The 22,213-nt window shown below is 34.2% G+C and overlaps 1 protein-coding gene across 1 annotated transcript in view; it reads right to left on the bottom strand.

Moving 5' to 3' along the window:
* Window positions 1–21,981, bottom strand: part of ANO3 (anoctamin 3) — a 409,115-nt gene extending 387,134 nt beyond the window's left edge. The window contains exon 1 of the mRNA XM_063094283.1: window positions 21,828–21,981. Within this exon, the coding sequence (XP_062950353.1) occupies window positions 21,828–21,981 (154 nt within the window). The remainder of the gene's footprint in view (window positions 1–21,827) is intronic.
* Window positions 21,982–22,213: the final 232 nt, after the last annotated feature.

Genomic DNA, 22,213 nt, shown 5'->3' with positions numbered 1-22,213 from the left:
TTACTGACTTTCTTGTATTCTAGGTGTACGTATTAAGAGCAAATTAGCAGTCTTTGTATTCCACCCTGCTCTGCCACTTACAGATTGCATGTTTTGGCAACCTGTTTAAAAACGTCTGTGTACCTGAGTTTCTCCTCTGTAATTAGAGTACCTTCTTCATAGGGCAATTGTTTAAATTAAGTAAATTAAATTATAAAAGCATGTAGAATAGTGTTCGACACTGGTAAGTACTTATTACGTGTTTGTTATTACTATTAAAGGTGGAGAATCTTTAGAGGGTGGAAAAGTTGAAAACACTTGTTCATGCAATATGCTTGGTAAAATATTTGGATTTAAACCCACATGTTAAGACTTAGTGAAGTGATTAGGCCATAGGTACAGAAAAGAGGTATTGCTGAGCGTTTTCTTTTGGACTTCTAAAGGTTATGGGGAAAACAAACAAATAAAAAATCTTAGACTATTAACTATGAATTTAAGAATCTAATTTATTGCAAGTCATTTATACCTTTTAAATTAACTAATTAATTAGTTTTTCCTCCTGCTCTCTTTATTTATTAGTATTTTTTTGTGATAAGAACACTTAACATTAGATATACCATATTAGTAAATTTTTAAATATGCAACACAATATTGTTATCCACAAGCACTACACTGAGTAAATCTCTAGCATTTACTCAAGTTGCATAACTGAAACTTTGTATCCTTTCACTAATACCTCCCCATTTCCTCCCCGCTCAGCCTCTGGCAACCACTACTATACTTCTGCTTCTCTGAATTTGATTATTTTAGATTTCTCGTATAAGTAGTATCATTTAGTATTTGTTCTTTACACTTTTAAAATAAGCTTTACTTTTTTTGTTACTCTTAATCCTTGTACGATGATTTCTCTGGGTACTGTATTTCCTATTATCTTGTCTTTATTTTCGAAATTACCTATAAATTGAAACAGCAGTTTTAAAACTAGTGAAGCAAAACTACCGTGCCACACCAAAATGCTCCTTTTCTGTATATTCATTCATCTGATGAATGACCAGCTTCATGTTTCAATGCACATAATGCATGTCAAAAATCTCAGTACCACTCCCTGAGAATAAATAATTTACTACCTTGAACTAGATCATTTTGTTTGAGAATACTCTGATTAATTTTTCCTTGTACACGTTTCTCTTTGCAGTCTCTAAATAGCTTTGCACCAGGGATGTAAAATCATTTTCATTTGTCAAATAATAATTACGCTGATATTCCCTATATAACACCTTGCCTTTTCCTTGGAGATATTTATTGATGTTAAAACATAAGCTATTTTTTTTCTGATACTATCCAGGAAAGAAATAATATTAATGTTGTTTTTACAGAAGTAATGGAAATAGAGATAAAGATAAAGGAAATAAGCGTTTACTCAGAAACACAGATCAAGTTTATTAACAAATGCCAGCTTTCTAATTTTTTTTAGAAGAATTCCAACCATGTAGTACATCTAATAATATAATATTTGCATGTGGAGATGGATAGGACAGGTCATGTTAGGAGATCATGGAAAGATGACATTTTGGCCAGAAGCTGGATGGTCCATACATATTAAAGATTCAAGTAATATAAACTAGAAGCTCAAATTAGTAATTTAAAAATTAAAAGAGTATTACATCCATATAAACCTATATTTAAATTCAATGCAATCCCCATCAAAATTCCAAAGACATTTTTTTCAGAAATGGAAAAAACTATTCAGACATTTATATGGAACAATAAAAGACCACGAATAGCCAAAGCAATGCTCAGCAAAAAAAATAAAGCTGGAGGCATAACACTACCTGACTTTAAGCTATACTACAAAGCTATAATAACCAAAACAGTATGGTACTGGCATAAAAACAGACACACTGACCAATGGAATAGAATAGAGAATCCAGAAATCAACCCACACACTTACTGCCATCTGATCTTTGACAAAGGCACCAAGCCTATTCAGTGGCGAAGGGACTGCCTCTTCAGCAAGTGGTGCTGGGATAACTGGATATCGATATGCAGGAGAATGAAACTAGATCCATACCTCTCACCGTATACTAAAATCAACTCAAAATGGATTAAGGATTTAAATATACACCCTGAGACAATAAAACTTCTTAAAGAAAACATAGGAGAAACACTTCAGGAAATAGGACTGGGCACAGACTTCATGAATACGACCCCAAAAGCACGGGCAACCAAAGGAAAAATAAACAAATGGGATTATATCAAACTAAAAAGCTTCTGCACAGCAAAAGAAACAATTAAAAGAGTTAAAAGACAACCAACAGAGTGGGAGAAAATATTTGCAAAATATACATCTGACAAAGGATTAATATCCAGAATATATAAGGAACTCAAACAACTTTACAAGAAGAAAACAAGCAACCCAATTAAAAAATGGGCAAAAGAGCTAAGTAGGCATTTCTCTAAGGAAGATATCCAAATGGCCAACAGACATATGAAAAAATGCTCAACATCACTCAGCATCCGGGAAATGCAAATCAAAACCACATTGAGATACCATCTAACCCCAGTTAGGATGGCTAAAATCCAAAAGACTGTGAACGATAAATGCTGGCGAGGCTGCGGAGAAAAAGGAACTCTCATACATTGTTGGTGGGACTGCAAAATGGTGCAGCCTCTATGGAAAATGGTATGGAGGTTCCTTAAACAATTGCAAATAGATCTACCATACGACCCAGCCATCCCACTGTTGGGAATATACCCAGAGGAATGGAAATCATCAAGTCGAAGGTATACCTGTTCCCCAATGTTCATCGCAGCACTCTTTACAATAGCCAAGAGTTGGAACCAGCCCAAATGCCCATCATCAGATGAGTGGATACGGAAAATGTGGTACATCTACACAATGGAATACTACTCAGCTATAAAAATGAATGAAATACTGCCATTTGCAACAACATGGATGGACCTTGAGAGAATTATATTAAGTGAAACAAGTCAGGCACAGAAAGAGAAATACCACATGTTCTCACTTATTGGAGGGAGCTAAAAATTAATATATAAATTCACACACACACATACACACACACACACAAACCGGGGGGGGGGAAGAAGATATAACAACCACAATTATTTGAAGTTGATACAACAAGCAAACAGAAAGGACATTGTCGGGGGGGAGGGGGGGAGGGAGAAGGGAGGGAGGTTTTGGTGATGGGAAGCAATAATCAGCTACAATGTATATCGACAAAATAAAATTTAAAAAAAGAAAAAAAAAAAAAAAAAAAAAAAAAAAATAAATAGTTCCAAATCACTAACTAAACCAAATTTCCAAATGTACAATCATATTATGTTTGAAAATTTCTTCACCTCAATAAGAAATAGTTTGACTAAGCTTCTGAAATATATTCAATATAAAACTAAAGCATTAAAGTTAAGTTGCAATTGGGAAACTACAATAAAACACTGTTACTGGCTGCCAGAATTTCACTCTTTGCATATATATACCTAGTTTTTCTTAAAAGATTTTTGGATTTTTATTTAACATATGCAGGAATAAAAATGACTAGCAGATAATACACATGAAGCTTAAGCTTTAGCTTGGGTCTTAGACAATAGGTTTTTGGGCATAGTTTGGTGGCTTTGATTTAATGTGATTTTAAGTGAAAATATGACTATACAATTTGCTGTTCATGAGAATGATTGGGTCCTCTGCTTAAAAACCAGGTATATTCAAAACAATTTGGTAGCCAAGCTACTAAAGTCCCCACATAATTTATAAATTTATGATAGCACAAATCAAGTGCCTTTTAAAAGAAGTTTTAAGTGGCTGTCTTTGTGGTAGATTGTGCCCAATTTGTTTCAATGAATTCGTCATGTGGGATTCTTAATACATACTTTTTAAAAATGAACAAATTAATAAATGGCATTCTGGAAATAAATACAACTTGGAAGATTATGTAAGATTGGTTAGAAATTCTGGATAAGATACTTCCAAGAAATTCTAGTTGCTTACTGTCCTACCCTAGACACAAGTAGTTCTATAAGTGGGTTAAAAGTTAATACTAAGAAAGCTATTATCCTGAACCCAGTCCCCAGTGGATTAGTCTGCTTCATTCTGTTGAAATGTGAACTATATCCCAAACTGTTCCTGACCTTTCCACAAGTGAATACATAGGTAACAGCAGACCTTGAGTGTCAGTGAGAATGTTCGGCCTGAAATCATTATTACTCCAATAGATTTTCAATGGTGTTCAACCTTTCATTGACAGCTTTGTGTTATGAACTGGCAGGCTCTGAGGGAAAGAAATAAAAACAGAATCTCATAAACACATTCTATAGGAGAGAAATGGAGACCCAGACAGCATCAATGCTTTATACACATAGCTTGAATATAGAAACTTTTAACCCTACGGGTAACTTAAAGTCTCATTGAATGAAACATATTACTACACCACAATCATGGCATTCACGAACTTGATATTCATGGTTTCCATATTTGTGAACACATTGAAAATCTACAATATAGTTCACTTGTGATTTATTGTTACAAAGTTCAATGGAATTAATCATTTAGCTTTTGTTCAAAGTCAGCATGGCTCCTCATATAATATCTGTCCCTTCTCATCTTTTCTCCATTCACAATTAAATAATAACTCTTGTAAATTCACATATGTTAACATTGCTTTTGAAAAAATGGTTCTGGAATAGTGCAGAATAAGATCCAACTGAAGACACTCGGTTGGCAAAAAAATAAAGTCAATAGATATAATAAATTCTTAGTTCTTAGCCAGAACATAAAAGTTTAGATACTTTCAAGAGAAAATTGTTAAATTCAGGGTTGCTCTATCACTCAAATACATATAGAGTACATGGACATAAGAAAAGACATTTTTAAACTGTTTCACTGAGTGTTCTAGTCAATGTAGTATTTTTACAACATAGAAGATAAAATGTTGGTGAAAACTGAAAAGATGGAAAGCTTAGGCTACAGGCACATGGTGTTATATATGTAATTTTTGGTAAAATTGTGATTCAGGGAAAATTTATCAGCTTTGATAAGTATTTTGCATTTGTGACATGAAAAGTATTTGAAGGTATATGGATTATAAATGTCAATCATCGATTCTCAGAAAATGAAGAAATAAATGAAGGCAAAGGTGAATATTCAACAAAGATTTAACTCTGAGAATTTAGAACGAGAAAAATTTTTCAGGAGTGGTGCTAGTCAATAAAGTTTCAGAGAGAAATATGTTTTGAATCATGCACTAACTCAGTAAAACCTCTCAAATTTCTGTTGAATACAAGGAATTAAAACAGCTCCCAGTGATTGAAACAGAACAAAATACCATTATCAAGATTCCAATCCTACTTTCTAGGAATCATCATACTTAGCATTGTGCAACTCTCCCTTTTTGCAATTCCCAAAATATATCCCATATGTAATCATTATTTTAATATCCTCTTGCATGGCTTCCCTGGTTCTTTATATCTTACTTTTGCTAAAACACATCACATCTGTTATTATTAATAACCTGTGAACTTGATAGTTCACACGGGGCATGAGCTATATTTGTCTTGTTCAGCACCAAATCCTCAAAACATAACACAACGTGGCACAGAATAGGTGCTAAATAAATATTGTAAAGGAAATTACAGTAATTCACAATATGAGATGCAGACAAACAAACATAGCATTGTGTTATATGATAAAGATTATGATAGTGACCAACTAAAAAACTGTTCAAAGAAAGCTTTGCAAAAGAGGAAATACCTAAGAGAAATTTTAAAGGAAGAGAAGAGTTTTCCAAGGGAAGAGGCAGAGGAGGAAAATCTTTCCTTTAATACCAAACTACAGGTAGAAACATACATTCTGAAAAAACATTGATTTAAGCAAACAAAATTGATCTGATGCAATCTCACTAAGCTTTGGATTCAGGCTAGCTTCAGGCAGCCTGATTTATACTCAAACATTACAGTAAGAGACATCTCTTGGCTCTGTTTCCTTTGGGTTTTCTCTATCTTCAGGTTCCCCAGATAGTCCCTAACAACACCTGGCTCTCCCTTTGTGACAGCTTCAAGTGTCAGTTCCAAGCCTCTTATCCTTTCCCCAAGTCCAGAAGGCAAGCCGAGCATTCCCAACTAAAGTCCTAAAGTTCACTCTGACTGAACGACTTAGTCTCCTTTCTAAATCAACAAGATACCCTATGTTCATAAATAAGTCGGGGAAAATCACAAAGTGGTTTAACTACCAACATCATAATTGAGGATGGGACAAAGGAAGATTTCTTAAGAAATTTGGCAAACAATTATCACAAAAAAGGGAGAAATGAGCACTGCTACAGTTATACACCACAGCTGCCGAGATATGTTTTATGTATTTAATCCTAAAACCACCCATTGAAAAAAAAAATCAGTTTCTTCATAATAAAAGAACATAAAAAGCCATTGGCATTTGGCACCAAGGTAACCTGAAAATATAGAAGTATAGGATGTCATTAGTATCAACACCTTTCATAGCCACTGTTTCTCAGAAAGTAGAACAATCTTTGGTCCAGTTTATAATCAGATGGTTAAACATGACATCTCTCAGTGGTTCAGCAAGTATAAATTTTTGCCTCGGTCCCATCCTGCATAAAATGAAAAACAGAAACACAAAAGACCACATGGATTCCACCCTGAAATAGAACTGAATCAGACAGGGTTGGCTAATCTGAGACCCCTGGAGAAGTTTCTGTAAACAGTCCAAGATCAGCCACTTCCTCCTCCCCCTACAAATTAAATAAAATTTTCTCTTTAGTAGGAGGAAGAGAAAAACTCAGCATTTCCTCGGGGACCCATTAAATTTCTATATGAGGCTGTTTCCATCTATTTTTGCTGCAAAAGGATATGGAGTTAAGAACCTTGAGAGCAGAGGTTAAGGTCACAGTGTGTTAGACTTCCGTGAGTTAAAAATGAGTGTTTGGCTGTGGGCCCAGGTTAATGTTATCAGGCCTTGGCCAGTGGGGGGATGGGAGGGGGAGAGGGAAGCTAAAATTTGTCTCCTCCAAATGGTAAGGTAACTATCAATACTGCTGGCCAATGCTATCAAATTAGGATTTGAGTTCTGCTTTTCCATCCATGCTTAACTTACCTTCTCCTATTTTACAACATAGATCTTTTACTCTAGCCAGGCAGGTCTTGTTACTACCCTACTCAAAACTGGAAATTTATTACCGTATCTACCACTGACAACTCTTCCTGTTACAAGTGACAGAAAAGTCAACTCAAAATAGGTATAACTAAGAAAGAATTTACTTGTTCAATAATTAAAATACTTAGAAAGCAGGCTGGCTTCAGGCACAGCCTAAATTTGGGGCACAAACTATGTCATCAAAAAGTAGAAAAGAGATAATACTTCTCAAGCAAAAGCCAGAATATTTATGCTAGAAGAAAAAGGTATGTATGCAGGGGTGGCAAAAAATAAACTAGCAAATACATGCATATACAGGCATAAATGAATACCTTATGACACCATGTTCTGTGTTCAGACCTGTCATTGCATTCCCCAGCAATGTCTTCCTCTTTCCATTATGTCTGTCCCTCTTTAAAATTCCTTTCCTCTTCTATCCTCTTTGTACCATATTTATTTATTCTTCTGAAAGTACAGAAGATTTACTCTTTATCATTTCTCTTCAGCATACACTATAGTGAATATTTACTTAATTTCTACCCTGAGTGAAAGTCTCAATTTACAAGCAGCCTGCTTATGTCACAGTAGTTACATTCTAAAGTCTACAGCATGCTTGTGCAGAGGCCATGCTAATCTTCTATCAATCCAATTTTAGTTTATAATGATGAATAAGCTAACTATAATAATCTAACCACCACACATTCTACACAATTATTGAAAACCAACATTGTACCACACATGTATGTATAATAAAATTTTTTTTAAAAGGTAAATGGTAGAAATGAAAAAGAAAAAAATAAAGGAATTATAGCAGAAAATCTTTGAACTCAGCATTTTCTCTTCAATACATTTATTGTAGTATTAAAAAATAAACAAAACAAAAGTCTACAGCATGGAAGATGAGAAATCTTTCTGCTTAGAAAGAGCATAAAACAGAATGATAATTTTCTAGGTTAGCTTAGCAAAATTTAATTAATTCGTTGTGTGACTGAGGTATGATATTAAAATTTTAATTTGACTTTCCAGAACCATCCTAAATCTCTTGGTCCTCCTTAATATCTACCACTTATGTTGGAGAGGAAAGAACACTGCTACGACCTCTTCCCTTGCTGGAGTTGGGTGATGGAAGGGGGTCTTCATTCCCATTCATTTTTGTCTGCTCCCATAACCTAAGAAGTGTCTTCAGCATTAAAGAGACTGGAGTCATGCAGAAGGCATAAGGGCTCCAACAGCCATGCTCCAGTGAGATGTCATGGGGAACAGAGAATGCAGAAAAGAATGTGATATTTGTGAGGGAAAGAGCCTAATGTGGATGAGAATTAAAACAGTGGCCAATTCAGGACCCAGGAGGGTGTACATTAGAAAGAAGCAGAAGGGGAAGGCTGATAAAAATAAAGAGATATTGTAACACAAAAGCATGGATTGTTAAGCCCTAGATGTAATACTTCTCTAGTTCAGCTTTCAGAAACTAAAGTCTAAAATTAAACTGACATGGGCATATCCACACAGTGTCAATATTGCAAAACCCTCCGTGCAGAATATATTTTGTTCTCTGTTGCCTTCTCCTTCTTTGTAACCATCTGCAACTGTAGATCCTAATACCAACCTCCTCAGGGTGAGATGAAAGTACGGGGCTAAGGCTGAAAGGATGATCGTTATGACTGCTGGACCCTCATGGGTGGGAAGGAGCCAGGTATGCCAGTGATTTCTTGGATAATAGTCTTGTTACCAGCTTAGGCAGTATGCACATACACATACACACGTACTCATGCATGTACACATGTGTGTGTATCAAAGCACATTGCATATAGCTACTCCATAAGTATTAATGGAAAGAGTGAATGTCTTCTCTAATACTCACTAAAAGCAGGAGCCGTGCTTTATTCTTCCTTTAATGAAAGCCTATCCTTGAACAATGTCTTGCATTTAAGTAGGTCCCACATTATATTGTTGACTTGTAAATAATAAACACTTTATACTCTGGAATTTTCACTAATTCTTATTCTCCTCACCACTTCTCTGGGATAAAATGGTTGATTTTAATTCGAATTTATAAATGCTTGCATATGCATTTTATGGAGCTAGCAGAACTCGTTTGTTTTAATTAATGTTTTAATGCATCGCTATAATAAAGATATGAGGTAAAATTTTAAAATAGTTTCATTTGATTTCCAAGGCAAAACAAGATGAAAAAATGACCAGACTCTCTGTAGATATTCTCATTGTTCATCAGAAATTATGTGGAAGGAGCCGAGCCCGTGGTGCACTCGGGAGAGTGCGGCGCTGGGAGCGCAGCGACGCCCCACCCGCGGGTTTGGATCCTATATAGGAATGGCCGGTGCACTCACTGGCTGAATACCGGTCATGAAAAAGAAAAAGACAAAAAAAAAAAAAAAAAAAAAGAAATTATGTGGAAGCTGGGTGATTTCCCAAACCCACTCTTTTGGCTCGGCTACAAAATTAACCACTTCTGTAAATGCTTTTGCTTTGAAAGTTTTCTCCAAACTTGGACTTGGAAATGGAGCATGAATTCTGAAATTTCACTAGCTGGAGACAGCTATTCAGTGGAAATGGTGGGTCGTGCTTATCTGCTATGGAATCAGATAAGAGTTCTGAAGAAAATATCTGCAGGACCGATAAAGAGGAAAGATTTTTCTTTTTTTTTTTTTTTAATGTTAGTGGAAAATAAACCAACAAATGATGAGATCAGGATTCTTATATTACCAAAGATAGTCAGTCCAATACTTCCTGATCTTTGTCTTTTTAAAATTAACCATAAATTACTCTCAAGAAAGACTGGTCTAAAAGTCAAGTAGCTGCAAGAATTAAGAAACTCACAGTGATCTGAGTATTTGTTGGATGCTTTTTGATTTTATATTCACTATATATCCCTGTCCTCACCGTAATTCATATGAATGGCCTAGCAGTTTGGGGGTTGAGAAATCACAAGAGAGTAAGATAAGGATGCAGAACATTGGAAAAAATGAATGGGGAAACATATCACACCCATTAAATATGTATTCTATGCCCCTTCCCTGCACAAGGAATTTTTCACATTTTCACATTTTCTCAATCCCATAGTCAACTCTGCAAAGTAGATTTTCCACTGAGAAGATGCAGAGAAGTATTAAGTAACATGAGCAAATTCTAAAGTCCATCATGTGTCTGAGTAATCGCCATAGCCGTCTTTTGACAAAGTCTATGCAATGTCTATTATATTATATCATGATGACCCTAGGGAGTTAGAAGATACCTGAGGGTTCCAACAATCCAGTGTATATGTACAGAATTATAGACTGACCTCTAGATCTAATTATCCATGTGATGTTAGATAAGCAACTTAAATTTTCTTGGCTTGACTCATATTCTCATATAAAAGAAGCTATAAATCTAGCACTGTCCAAATACAAGTTCAGCTTTGTCATGCTGATCCAGTTAATGCATGATTGTCAGTGAAATCTTTGTTTTCTCCTTTAATGCCTCATTCATAATTCGGAGAAGAAATCTCATTTCTAAAAGCTAGATACCTCTTAAAGATGCACACAAAGATCTTTCCTCTGGCTACTTTCATCTAGAGTGGGAACAAAATAGAGAAATTTAATTTCTAACAATGAAAAAAGCTTGAGTTTCCTTTTTTTAGTATCACTGAAGTAAAGTAAAATCTTCCAACTGCTTTGCAAAGAACCATAATGTCCTAAGAGAACACCATTTCATGGTGCCAATGCCTAAAATTAACACAGCCTCACTGGATTCAAGACAAATTACTGACCTCATAAAAATCACTGAGAATGTGCCCTCATCAAGGAGCATCAATACTCAAGCAGCCTACACCTTTTTGTTTCCTTTCCACTGCTTTGCAGACTTTCTTTTAGAAGAACCTATGTTGGGAGAGGAGAGTGAATATCCACAGATGTCTATCGGCTAACAGGAACTTTCCTTGAAGACTGGCATTTTATCATAAATATGAATCCCGATATTTGTGACAATCCCTACCAAATCCTTCCTTATTTTAATGTTTAAAATGAATATAATTATTGATGAAGTAAAATAAATGCTCCTGAAGTTTATGATATGTATTCTATACATATTGCTCGATATTCCTGAGAATAATTGAGCCTCAGTTTGAGAGACTCCATTTGCATTACATAAATTTTGCAGTTTGCCCTGTATAAATTGTAATCTCCAGAACATGGTCAATCACCACCTCCAAGAATATGGTTATAGTATGCAATCTCCCCTATGTAATGTACTCAGAATAATATCATATACTGAATATCAGTTACAGGCATTGTGCTAAATGTTTTTTTTTTTTTTTTGGCATTCTCTCATTTAATATTCTTCACTACTCTATGAGGTAGGGATTTTTACACCCTTAATGTACATGAGGAAATAGAAACACATAGAGAATCACTGAATTTTCTGAAGTTATGTAACTAATAAGTAGCAGAGCAAACTCTAAATGCTAAAGTGTAGAGACTAAGCAACTACCACTCTATTGCAGTCTATTAGGAACAATAATTTTAATTTAGATGGGAATGCTGGATTATCTGATAGGCTCCATTTTTAGGTAGGCAACTCCTAATTCTATACCAGCCCGTCAGTGTTCTATTACAATATGTAGCTCAGAAAAGCACAAAAATAAATGCCATAGACTTTTGTGTTTACTTACAAAAAGTAGAAAATGAGCATATTAAATCTAAGATTAACATTGCCATTTATATTTTTACTCATCAAGTGAAACAAGAACCTTCTGGATAGAATTTTTTGAGAATATAAACAAATATATTTAGCTTTTGAGAACTCAAATTACAGACCAACAAAAAGCAAAGGGCAAGCAAGATTAAAGCTGAAATATGAGAATGTGAAAGTAAGATACAAATGTGGGAAATGTAGGTAGTTCATTGGGTTGTCTAAAAATAGGCAAAATAACACTACCAATAATAGGAACCACCATGACAGACTCATGGGACAGCAATAGCTTCTACAACATTTTTAAAGAAATGAAAAGTAGTTCCAAGTCACACAACACAATGAGCTTTGAAAAAGGCCCAAGAGTATTGGGTCAGATCATAGCCATAGGAACTTGAAGAATCAGAAGCCAATGACTAGTTTCCCAAGTGTGCAAATTTATATTAAGCAGTAAACATTTAGAATGTATAGTGGTTTGGAGGATTTTATGGATACCCCCAATAAAGACCTTTATTAATTTTTGATCAAATGTCTATTAAAAAGTTAAGATAGTGAGTCTTTGAAAGAGGTTCTGAGAGTATCTTATCTAAGTCCCTTGCTTTTCAAACAAGGTCTAGAGTCACTTTCTCTGGAGCAATCCTTCCATTGTCTACTCCCAGCCAATGAGTCTTGTGTGAGGGTCATACTACTTTTTAGGCCAAAGGATTGAGCAGTTTCCCAAGCAAAAAACAATCATGGCATAGGAATGGACTGAACAGTTATTATGGTGTCCTTTTCCTGTTCAATTAGTGATTTTTCAGTATGATCTGGGATCAAAACAGAGGTAGCAACTTTGTAATCTCAACAAAAGCAGCATGACTCTGGAATCAGCTGCACCCACGTCTCCCTTTCCATACTGCATCATCAGCATGTTTAACAATTTTTTTGTCCCTAAAAACTTAACCTAGAGCCTGTTTCTCAACATGAGGCAATGATTCTGAGAGTTGTAAAAATATTCTTAACAAATCTCTCTATATTTAAATAATCAGAAAAAGTTTGCCAGTCTGCTACTACTGACCCTGATTCATAATTATTTTTCCATTGTACAATTTTCTCCCTCTTGCTTCCGTAGTTTTGTTATTGTTGTTATAGTTTATATACAGATATCTTTCTCTCTTCTCCTGTGGTTAGCCTTATGCTGCCCCTATAGCTACCATTATTTGTCTTCTCTTTCCTTTATGTGAACTCCAGCCTTTAAAAAGTGGGTGGAACCTCAGTTTTTCCCAGTGTCTTTGCCTTCCCTGAATCACGCTCTTTCCTGGAGTAAAATTATTTCTTTTTCTGAGAAATTAAAAAAAATTAAATCCATAAAAGTGATAGCCATAATTTTACTTGGACATAATAAATTTTCACTTATGGGTGTGTGCCAGCTATTTCTAGATGTAGAAGAATTTTGTTGGGAATAGGGTTGGGAGGTTGTAGACTCCTTCACCTACAGATCATGAAAAATATGTTGGGGATCCACAGCCCCCCTCATCAACTGCATATTGTTGCCAGAATAAAAAACAAAAAAGATGTCCATACTGGGAAAAAGATAGAATGCAGATGCTTGGATTAGAAAAAGCACATACTCCTCAAGTTCACAAGAATATTCTTTCAGTGAATGCAAAACTGAAAGTGGTTAAACATTTGATAAGAATCAAGCCCCTGAAGTTGTCACAAGGATTTCCAACAGAAGAGGACAGGTTTGCCACTTGCCTCAAGAGCACTGGGGAATTAGTAGGAAGTAGCATCTGAAACCTGTGGAGCAGGAGGCAATTGAGTCCTAATACCAGAGCAGCTTCAAATTAAAAAGTGCAAATCATATCTATTTAAAGATGGTGAGAAAGGGTTTTCATTAAAATATATTTTAACCCCCCCCCCACAAAAAAACCCCTCATTGCTAACAATACTGATTTGATCATCACATATTGTACAAAAATACTCATAGTCAACTTTGTACCCCATAAATATGTTTCAATTAAATTTAAAAAAGTTGAAATTAGGGTGAGATTGATTAACTATAAAAAGAATCTTGAATCCATTGTGCTGTTAAAGAGAATAATACTTGCAAGCTTCAGTGCAGTGCATTTTCTATAATTGGTTATATATTACTATCAGCACACTTGATTTCATACTTTAAATGAGAACCCACTTACTGCTTTAGAGAGAGGTCCTTGTCAATTGCTTCCCAGAAAGAATTTTATAAATTAAGTTTGTGGCCACATTTCATCACCCTAACCTGAGAATCTCATGATAAATATTTCACCATAAGTCTTACTTTATGCACAAGGTTATGGATAGCCAAGGTACCAATGCCTATTCCAAAAAAATGTGTAAAAATTTTCACCTGGTATCAGGAAGACATGATACCAGGAAATCTTGGAGAGGAGATATCTATACAGCTACATATTTATATATCTATACTTGTATCTTTGTCTCCATCTTTATCTCTCTATGTAGTTGAGTGAACTCTACTCAAGTTATATGTAGTAATGCAATGGCCACTTATCAATACTTCCATTAGCATTCCCTTGTATATTATCAGAAAGGCCATTTTTTAATTCATCACTTTGAATTATAATAGATGTAATCAATTCCTAGTAGAATATTTTCTGCAGGCATTTAACACAATGATGGTTGCTGGAACAACATCACATTAGCATTAACTTTTCATTTTACCAGGGCATTACAAATATATGCATATTATATGAACCTAGATTGCTCCTCTTAAGAGAGAATGAGTTGAAGGCCCCTAGGCAGAGCCATTAAAGAGATCAGAGTTAGATTTTAAAAATGCCACAGAGGAAGTGAAGGTTTCTATCAATTGGTCCATCTTTGTAAAGTCATATCAGCAGCAAATAATTCAGCTCCTTTTGTTCCTGTTCACAGACTTTCTGCTGGTCCCTTTTGGGGGAAAAGAAATACAACATGTCTCTTATCCTGTGGGAATTTATTCTCTAGTCCATGAAATTACACCAAAAACCAAGCATAATATCTAAAAGCTAAAACATTTAAATTCAAGATTAAATGCAGAAAATAACCAATTCCTTTTGCTATCAATGTCATTGAAATGGGTAATGTGAGCATTCAATACAGGGAGAGTAAGAATGAAAGAATGAGAAAGAGCCCTTTTTGGGAGGGTTTAAATCTGAATCTATCTGAAGGTAATATATAGATGTAAGCAAAATAGAAATACTCTATCAAGTATCCAAATGAATATACAAACATTATACAAAAGCTTAGTGACAAAGGGCTATACTTGAGTGTAGCTTATTGTGATCAGAAATTATGTAGGGGAAAAGTTTCATAATGTAGATATTGTTGCAGAGAGCCCTTGCCAATTAACCTATCATAACCATTGGCCAAAGCATCAGTTCTCAATGTGTTATGAACATCACATGAGTAATTTCTAAAATTCAGATTTTGGGTAATATCCAAAGAGTTCACTTAATAAATCATCTGGAATGGGATCCCAGAATTTTCATGTATTGAATGTATCCTGGTAATCCTAACACAAGTGGTCCAGGGGTTATACTTCGGCTTTGGGAGATAACTTGCTAAAGCACTATTCTTGTAGTGAGACTGACAGGATGATCTTGTGACTATTCCAATCACGTGTGCAAATTTTTTTTTCATGACTAGATTTAGAGAGTACATTTCAAGCAGTCATTGGATCCTCTAAATTTGTTACATTTATCACAGAGACTGGCAGAGAGACTGCTGTCAATGAGATGTGATTCCAAGAAATCTTTGAGGGATGATATCTGCTTTGGACATAGAATAGACACCTAATCAATACAAATAGTTGATAATGGTACATTATAACTCCATTAGTCATGTGGCAATTGGTCATAGATCTAAGTATCTCATAAGTTAGGACCTGCAATTTCTTCTACTCGGACGAAAATATGTTAGCACAATAGTCCGTGTTTTACTTTTTGGTCAGATGTGGTTTCCTGGGCTGCAATGAGCTGAATGCTTATTCTCTACCCTAGCGTCAGAAAACAGAGTCTGCTGTTTGGGTTTCCTTGCGTATCCTTAAAAGTTGTGGCATAATAAAAAATATATATTTGGTCTTTGTCCCCAGTCCTCAACACAGAGCCCCAAAGATCCTTGAAATTTCCTGAGTGATAGGACCATGTTTCATTCTAATGAGAAATAGATAATTTCAAAGCGTTATGAATCTATAACAAACCAACACTTTACTAATATTTTCTGATATTTTTTAGAATAGGAATTTAGAGAAGGAAACTACTCTCTTATGGAAAAGAGTTAAAGGTAATCTTTAAAGATATAATCTTTAACTCAACTTCTAGTATTCAGTACTAGCTAGTCAAGAGTTTTGGATTTGTTTACTATAACCCTTTGAATTGAAAAAAGTTAATTTAGATAGGAAAATATAATTAATGATGTTAAACAATTCTTTAAGTGTCTCAACAAATAGGTAGGGCACATTCAAAATTGATACAGTTGCTATTTAAAATCAGAGTGTTAACACTTATTTTTCTTTAGGCCAAGTAATCTTTTCTAGATTATCAAGTGAATGCTTTCTTTAAAGATATCAACTCAACCTTTCTGAATTGAAAATAGCAAATGACTATGTCAATTAATGATTTACAAATCTATATTTAAAATATGATGGATAATTATAATAATATTTAGACTCTCCTTGCCTCAAAACATTAATGGGAAAGATAAACAAGATTAGAATGTCAAGAACTCGGCATAGTAATTACAATAGTAGATGCTGTTAATCTTGTTTTTCTTCATTATTGCCATATGGCATGTAAAGCAGTAATAGCAGTGTAGTGGTAAGAATATTTGGAATTGGAGAAAATCTAGACCTAAGTCCTTGGTCTACCACTTATGAAAATGTTACTTTTACTCTTAGGTGTGCAGTTTCCTCATTTGTAAAAAGGAGCGTAATACGGTGACTTGACCTACAGGGTGGTTGTGAGAATCAAATGTAAAAGAGATTTGTAAATTATAAAAGTCTTTGCAAATGCTATTATTGTTACATTATAAATTGCATATGTACAGAAGCTTTGTCTTTATTCGTCTTTATGTTCTTGGCTTCATCTATCTTAATGTTGCACATTGAAAATGTTCTAAATCTAATTATTTTCATGAAGCTTTTTTATACCTGTAAGATGCCTTCAGGTTCAACCAATCTCACTTAGACATGGGGAAGATGTCTCAGTAGGCATGTGAAATCCTTGCCTTAGGTGATATAGATTGTTGGTGACTGAGCAGGACCTTATCCTGACTTTTTGTTCAAATTCTCTAATTTCTATCAGAGTTACATAATTTATTTCTTTAAAACCAAAATCCAATGCATATCTTGTAGGGTGTTAGAAAATATTCTATGTAAAAAGGTTTTAGAGTCTGTTAGTTATGTGAAATTCTAAATCAAATCAAATAAACAGACTTTTAAAAATTTAAACTACATGCATTCTTGAATATTCTAGACTACATTGTAAAACTCTAGAAAAAAAGTTATGGTATACATTAACACACTGGAAGATATATGACTAGCAGTGAGACATGTCCATTTTAGAAGGAAAAATAAATGAAGGACAAAATGATCTAGAACTCTTGGGAATTAGCATTGCGTACTTATCACTACTATGGACAATTTATATCAGTACTTGTATTTATGTAAGTTTTATCTATATTGCTTAAATACATAGTCCCTTGGTCCAGTTTGAAGTTTATTATCATGGGCTTGTCCTCATAATTTTGGCTACACAACTTTTTAAAAAAAACGAATTAATATTTTTTCTTAGGAGGTTACTATCTAATTGTACTGTGGTGCTTAAATATTAAAGGAATGTCATGTCTGTATCATGAAGCAACAGGTTCGTTTAGGACTAGAAGAACAATAATTAGTGAAAGATAGAAATGATAGGTGGGAGTTCCTGAGGGTCTGTCATGAAAACTAGCATTCAGAAGCATCAAGGACACAGAATACAGATGTAAAGACTGAGCAGTAAGTCTGTCTGACCAAGAACTAGACATCCATCGAGGTACACACTGCAGACAAGGGGAGAAGACATTCTTTAAAATTGTACCCAGTTCTGCTTCAGAAAGGACCAGTCTTATCTTCTTTCTGCTATATTATGGTGAATGTAACATCAGTCTATGTTCCGTTTCCTAATTTTGGAGCTTCTAAGCTTCAAGTAGAGCCAATAACCAGAAAACTATAGAAGTCAAAGATATAATAAAGTTCAGAAATTTTTTTCATGAATGATAGATGCCCAGTAGAAATTAAAGATGTTTAGAGTTTTATAAATGTTCATGAATGAATGGTAATTACTATTTGTGTTTATGTGTTGTTCATGTTGAACGTAAGAAACAGTGTCACATGTGTCAAACATGTGTTCCATTGTATCACAGGGGAAAATGATTCATTACTCCATTAAAAATTTCTTAATATCCTCATTGAAGAATTACGTGATCAGTACAACATCTAAAGAAAATTAAACTCTAAACTAGATTGCATGGGTTTGAAAATATGCTTTATCATTTATTACCTGTGTGGTCTAGAAAAATTATTCTGCTGTGCTTCTGTGTTTCCATATAAGAATAATAATATTAGCTAACTCCTCACAGAGATGAACTTGGGCAATTAAATAAGTATGTATGTATAATATTAAATATAATATATAATTAAATATAATATATTATATATACATGTATGTAATTTAGAGATGCCCTAATACATACAAAATGCTATTGCGCTTATCCTGAATATCACAATGGTGATTATGATGACCATAATTATCATGATGATAAAATGTTTATAGTCGCAAAAGTCATTTGAAATATACTTCAGAATGCAAAGAGGACATTCATATTCTCATTACTGATTACTGAATACTGATTAAATCTGTTTCTGAAATACAAAGAAGCGTTTTTCCCCAAGAAACTATTGTTAAATTTAATTTGCAAGTAGTGTTGGAGAGTAAAACTAACAGTGGATCTAGAGACATAAAACAGATTGAGCTCTTCAAATTTCCTTTCCAGGCTGTACCCGCCCCCCTCCCAGGCACAAGCACCCCCCCCCCACACACAAACACTCTTGCTGTCTATGTGTGACATTGTTCCAATTGCAGTACTTCTCTGAGATTTGAATTCTGCTTCAACTGAGCTTAAGATAAATGAGCACTACTTCATAAACGTTTTGTGAGAACTGTTGAGGTTGTGTAGGTATGAGTTATCTATAAGTTATGATGTAAATGAAAGGTGTAAATACTGGTTATTTTTGGAAAATGAAACATTTCTTTTTATACATACCTGCTCAAGTTTCTATTGACAAACATTCATCTGTTACATTTTGTTTTTCTATGCTAGAAACATGTGCATGTGCATGTTAATAACATACTGCCACACAATTAAGATTAAAAGGACTAGACCCCTTCTCCAAATTCTACTATCACCTTATTTTCATTTTTATATGGATATATATATATATATTTCATATAATATATAACATATTCATATATACTTGATATAATATATTTCATCCACTAACTCCCAGTCCAAAGTATTCAGTAAATATATTTTGAATGAATGAGTAAAACTTGATCCTGTTAGAAACAGGACAAAAAGATCTAGCATACAAAGCAGATTCTGGAATGTTGGATGCTGCATGAAAGTTTCATATGAAGGACAACTTCTACATTGGTACTATCCTCAATAAAGGTATCATTAGGAAGTAAATTGTGTGATAATCTCCACATAGTATTTTGCAAATAAAATACATGTATACCTTGATTAGCCGCGAGAAACATGCTCTAATAAGAGAGGAGTCATGAACATATGCAGTTATAACAAAAATTGTAATATAAACATTTTCATATATAGGACAAATATTTTATAAATATTTAGCAGTAGAAAATATCCCATTATACAGAGAGGTGACCATAGGAATTTGGGAAGAAGACAGCATTTGATCTCAGTGAGATCTTAATAAGTGGAGGTGGGAGAAAATTATTAGAAATATCTTGAAAGAATAACTTACACAGTGATTGAAAAGTGTAAATCTTTCTTGTAGAATATGTGTATGTTACATGAGGCTTGAAAAACTTGAGAAAAGCCAGATAGTTTAGATCCTAGAGCACCAGGTTTATCACACAGGTCACACAGCATTACAGAAATTGTGAACAAAAATGGTAGTGAATCAGACTTGTGCTTCAGAGAAGATTTTTTGGCAGTCAGTGGGCAAGATGCTTGTTATAGAAAACCTGGAGGAGGTGAGATTAATTAAGAGACTATACAGGTGCCTGCACCAGGGGAAATGAAGGTGGTCAGTCCTTCAGTTCCTCAACCAGGCAGTGAGTGAGTCAAAATATTTTTAAGAACATTTTATTGCCAGGTTCTTTATTGGGTACTGGGGTTATTGTGGTGGGCAAAGTGGCAGAGAAGAAAAATATTAAAGTAATATACATACAATACACACATACATTCTATTGCAAAAAATGTTGAGGGGTATTTGAGATAACTTAGGGGCCATTGACAAAAATGAGAATGCAGAAAGACAGAGGCATTTTTAGGGAGTTCAGCAGAAAAGCGAATTTGAGACACTGCCTGGATAATGAGGTGGAAGTGTCTTCCAGGCTCTTTATAGTATGCAGCTCTAGAGAAGAGATTATACCAAAGCTAGAAATGCACAGGTCAACTGCATTGAGACAATGGATGAATTTAACTGAATTTGCTACCTCTGACAAAGATGACTAGAAGACAAAAAAAAAAAAAAAAAAAAGAGAGAAAATAGTAGAAAGAGCATAGATGTTTAAACTATCATTAAACTATCCAATACTTTGTTTATAAACCTCTTTTTCCCCATCCAAGTCTACCATATAAAGCTGTGTACATTTTTTAAAGAATTGGCTTCCCCACTTCAATGAAATACTCTTAACTTAAGACAAAAAATAACAGCATATCATCTCCTTTCTTACCATTGGAAAAACATTTACAAAATTATGTCCTGATTATATAACTGCCTAAACTGTAAAACAACTCATATAATACAGAAAAGAATCTGTGAATAGCAAAATCAGCAATTGATCAGGGGGGTCACAAAACTTCTTTTCAAACAAACCATAGTAAAGTATGACAACATTCTTAGAAAAATCCTTTGGTTGCAAAATGGAATTCATTATTTCTACAAGTATTCTTCATTGGACAAAAATTCAGTGTCCAGTAACATCCAGAGCAATAAAGACTTTGCTTTTACATGCACACTATGACTTCTTTTATGAGGAAAGACAAACAAATAAATCATAATTCAGTTTTACTTTAGAACAACATTAACATATTTATTTATTATACAAATTTTTCTGCAAAGCACTATTAATTCATTATTGACTTCTCAGAGCTGTTCACTCTAAACCAAATCCTCAGAATTTTTTAATACAAAACCCCCCCCAAAATCTTCACATTGAATTCTATTACCATTGTCAGCTCATATAGAATCTAAGATCATAAAATTATGTAACCAGAAAGAATATTCTCTTGTTTTTAATGAAAAGGTAAAGTATGTATATTATCCCTTATATAATTATGTAAAAGGTATCAGAGATAAAAGAGATGAATGAAAGATGTTAGGACTTTTTCTCTGCAGTTTATGGGTAATATCCCTGATTTCATTGGTCACCCGAAACAAAACTAATATTTGATAGGCCTGAGCATTAAGAGAAAAAAAAATTATTTCACAATTAACATTTATCTGAGTTCATTGAATTTGTTTTCTGGCATTTTGCTCTATAAGCAAAACCCTCAGTCCTCTGTTCTTTTCGCAAAAATCTATTTATTCATTTTGAAAGAAAAAATAACTGAAGAAACTAAAATTGGCATCAGCTATACCACCACAAAGTAGATGCATCAACATGTATTTTTCACACATCAAACATTACATAAGTACAGATGTAAGTTAAGATACCCAAACACATCAATCTAAAGGTTAGCTTACCAGCAGGGACAGAATGGGAATACTGAAGTTTCAATTGACTTGAATCATCAGAGAGTTCAGTCAAACAGGTTATAGTAAAATCTGAGCTGGAAGCATTCTCATGTCTGAAGCCTTCAGGAGAAAGATCATCCAATTCAAATATCACAGTTGACATTGCAAAATTTTCAAAGAATTATGTAAAGCAAAGTTCACACTATTGAAGTGTTAGAGATTATAGGAAAAAAAAACTGTATTATAATCAGTAGTAACTCCAGGCTTTCCTCTAATTATTTTCACTTGGAAATCCAAAGAAAATAAACATGTAGAGCTGACTCTAAGAAGCTTTCTGTATTCACGTCTTCCCTGGCCAAAGAACTTCAGTAAGATGATGGATTAGAGAGTTGTTT

Source organism: Cynocephalus volans, chromosome 4 (assembly GCF_027409185.1).
Source record: "Cynocephalus volans isolate mCynVol1 chromosome 4, mCynVol1.pri, whole genome shotgun sequence".
NCBI lineage: Eukaryota > Metazoa > Chordata > Mammalia > Dermoptera > Cynocephalidae > Cynocephalus > Cynocephalus volans.
This window is presented reverse-complemented; position numbering and strand designations above follow the sequence as displayed.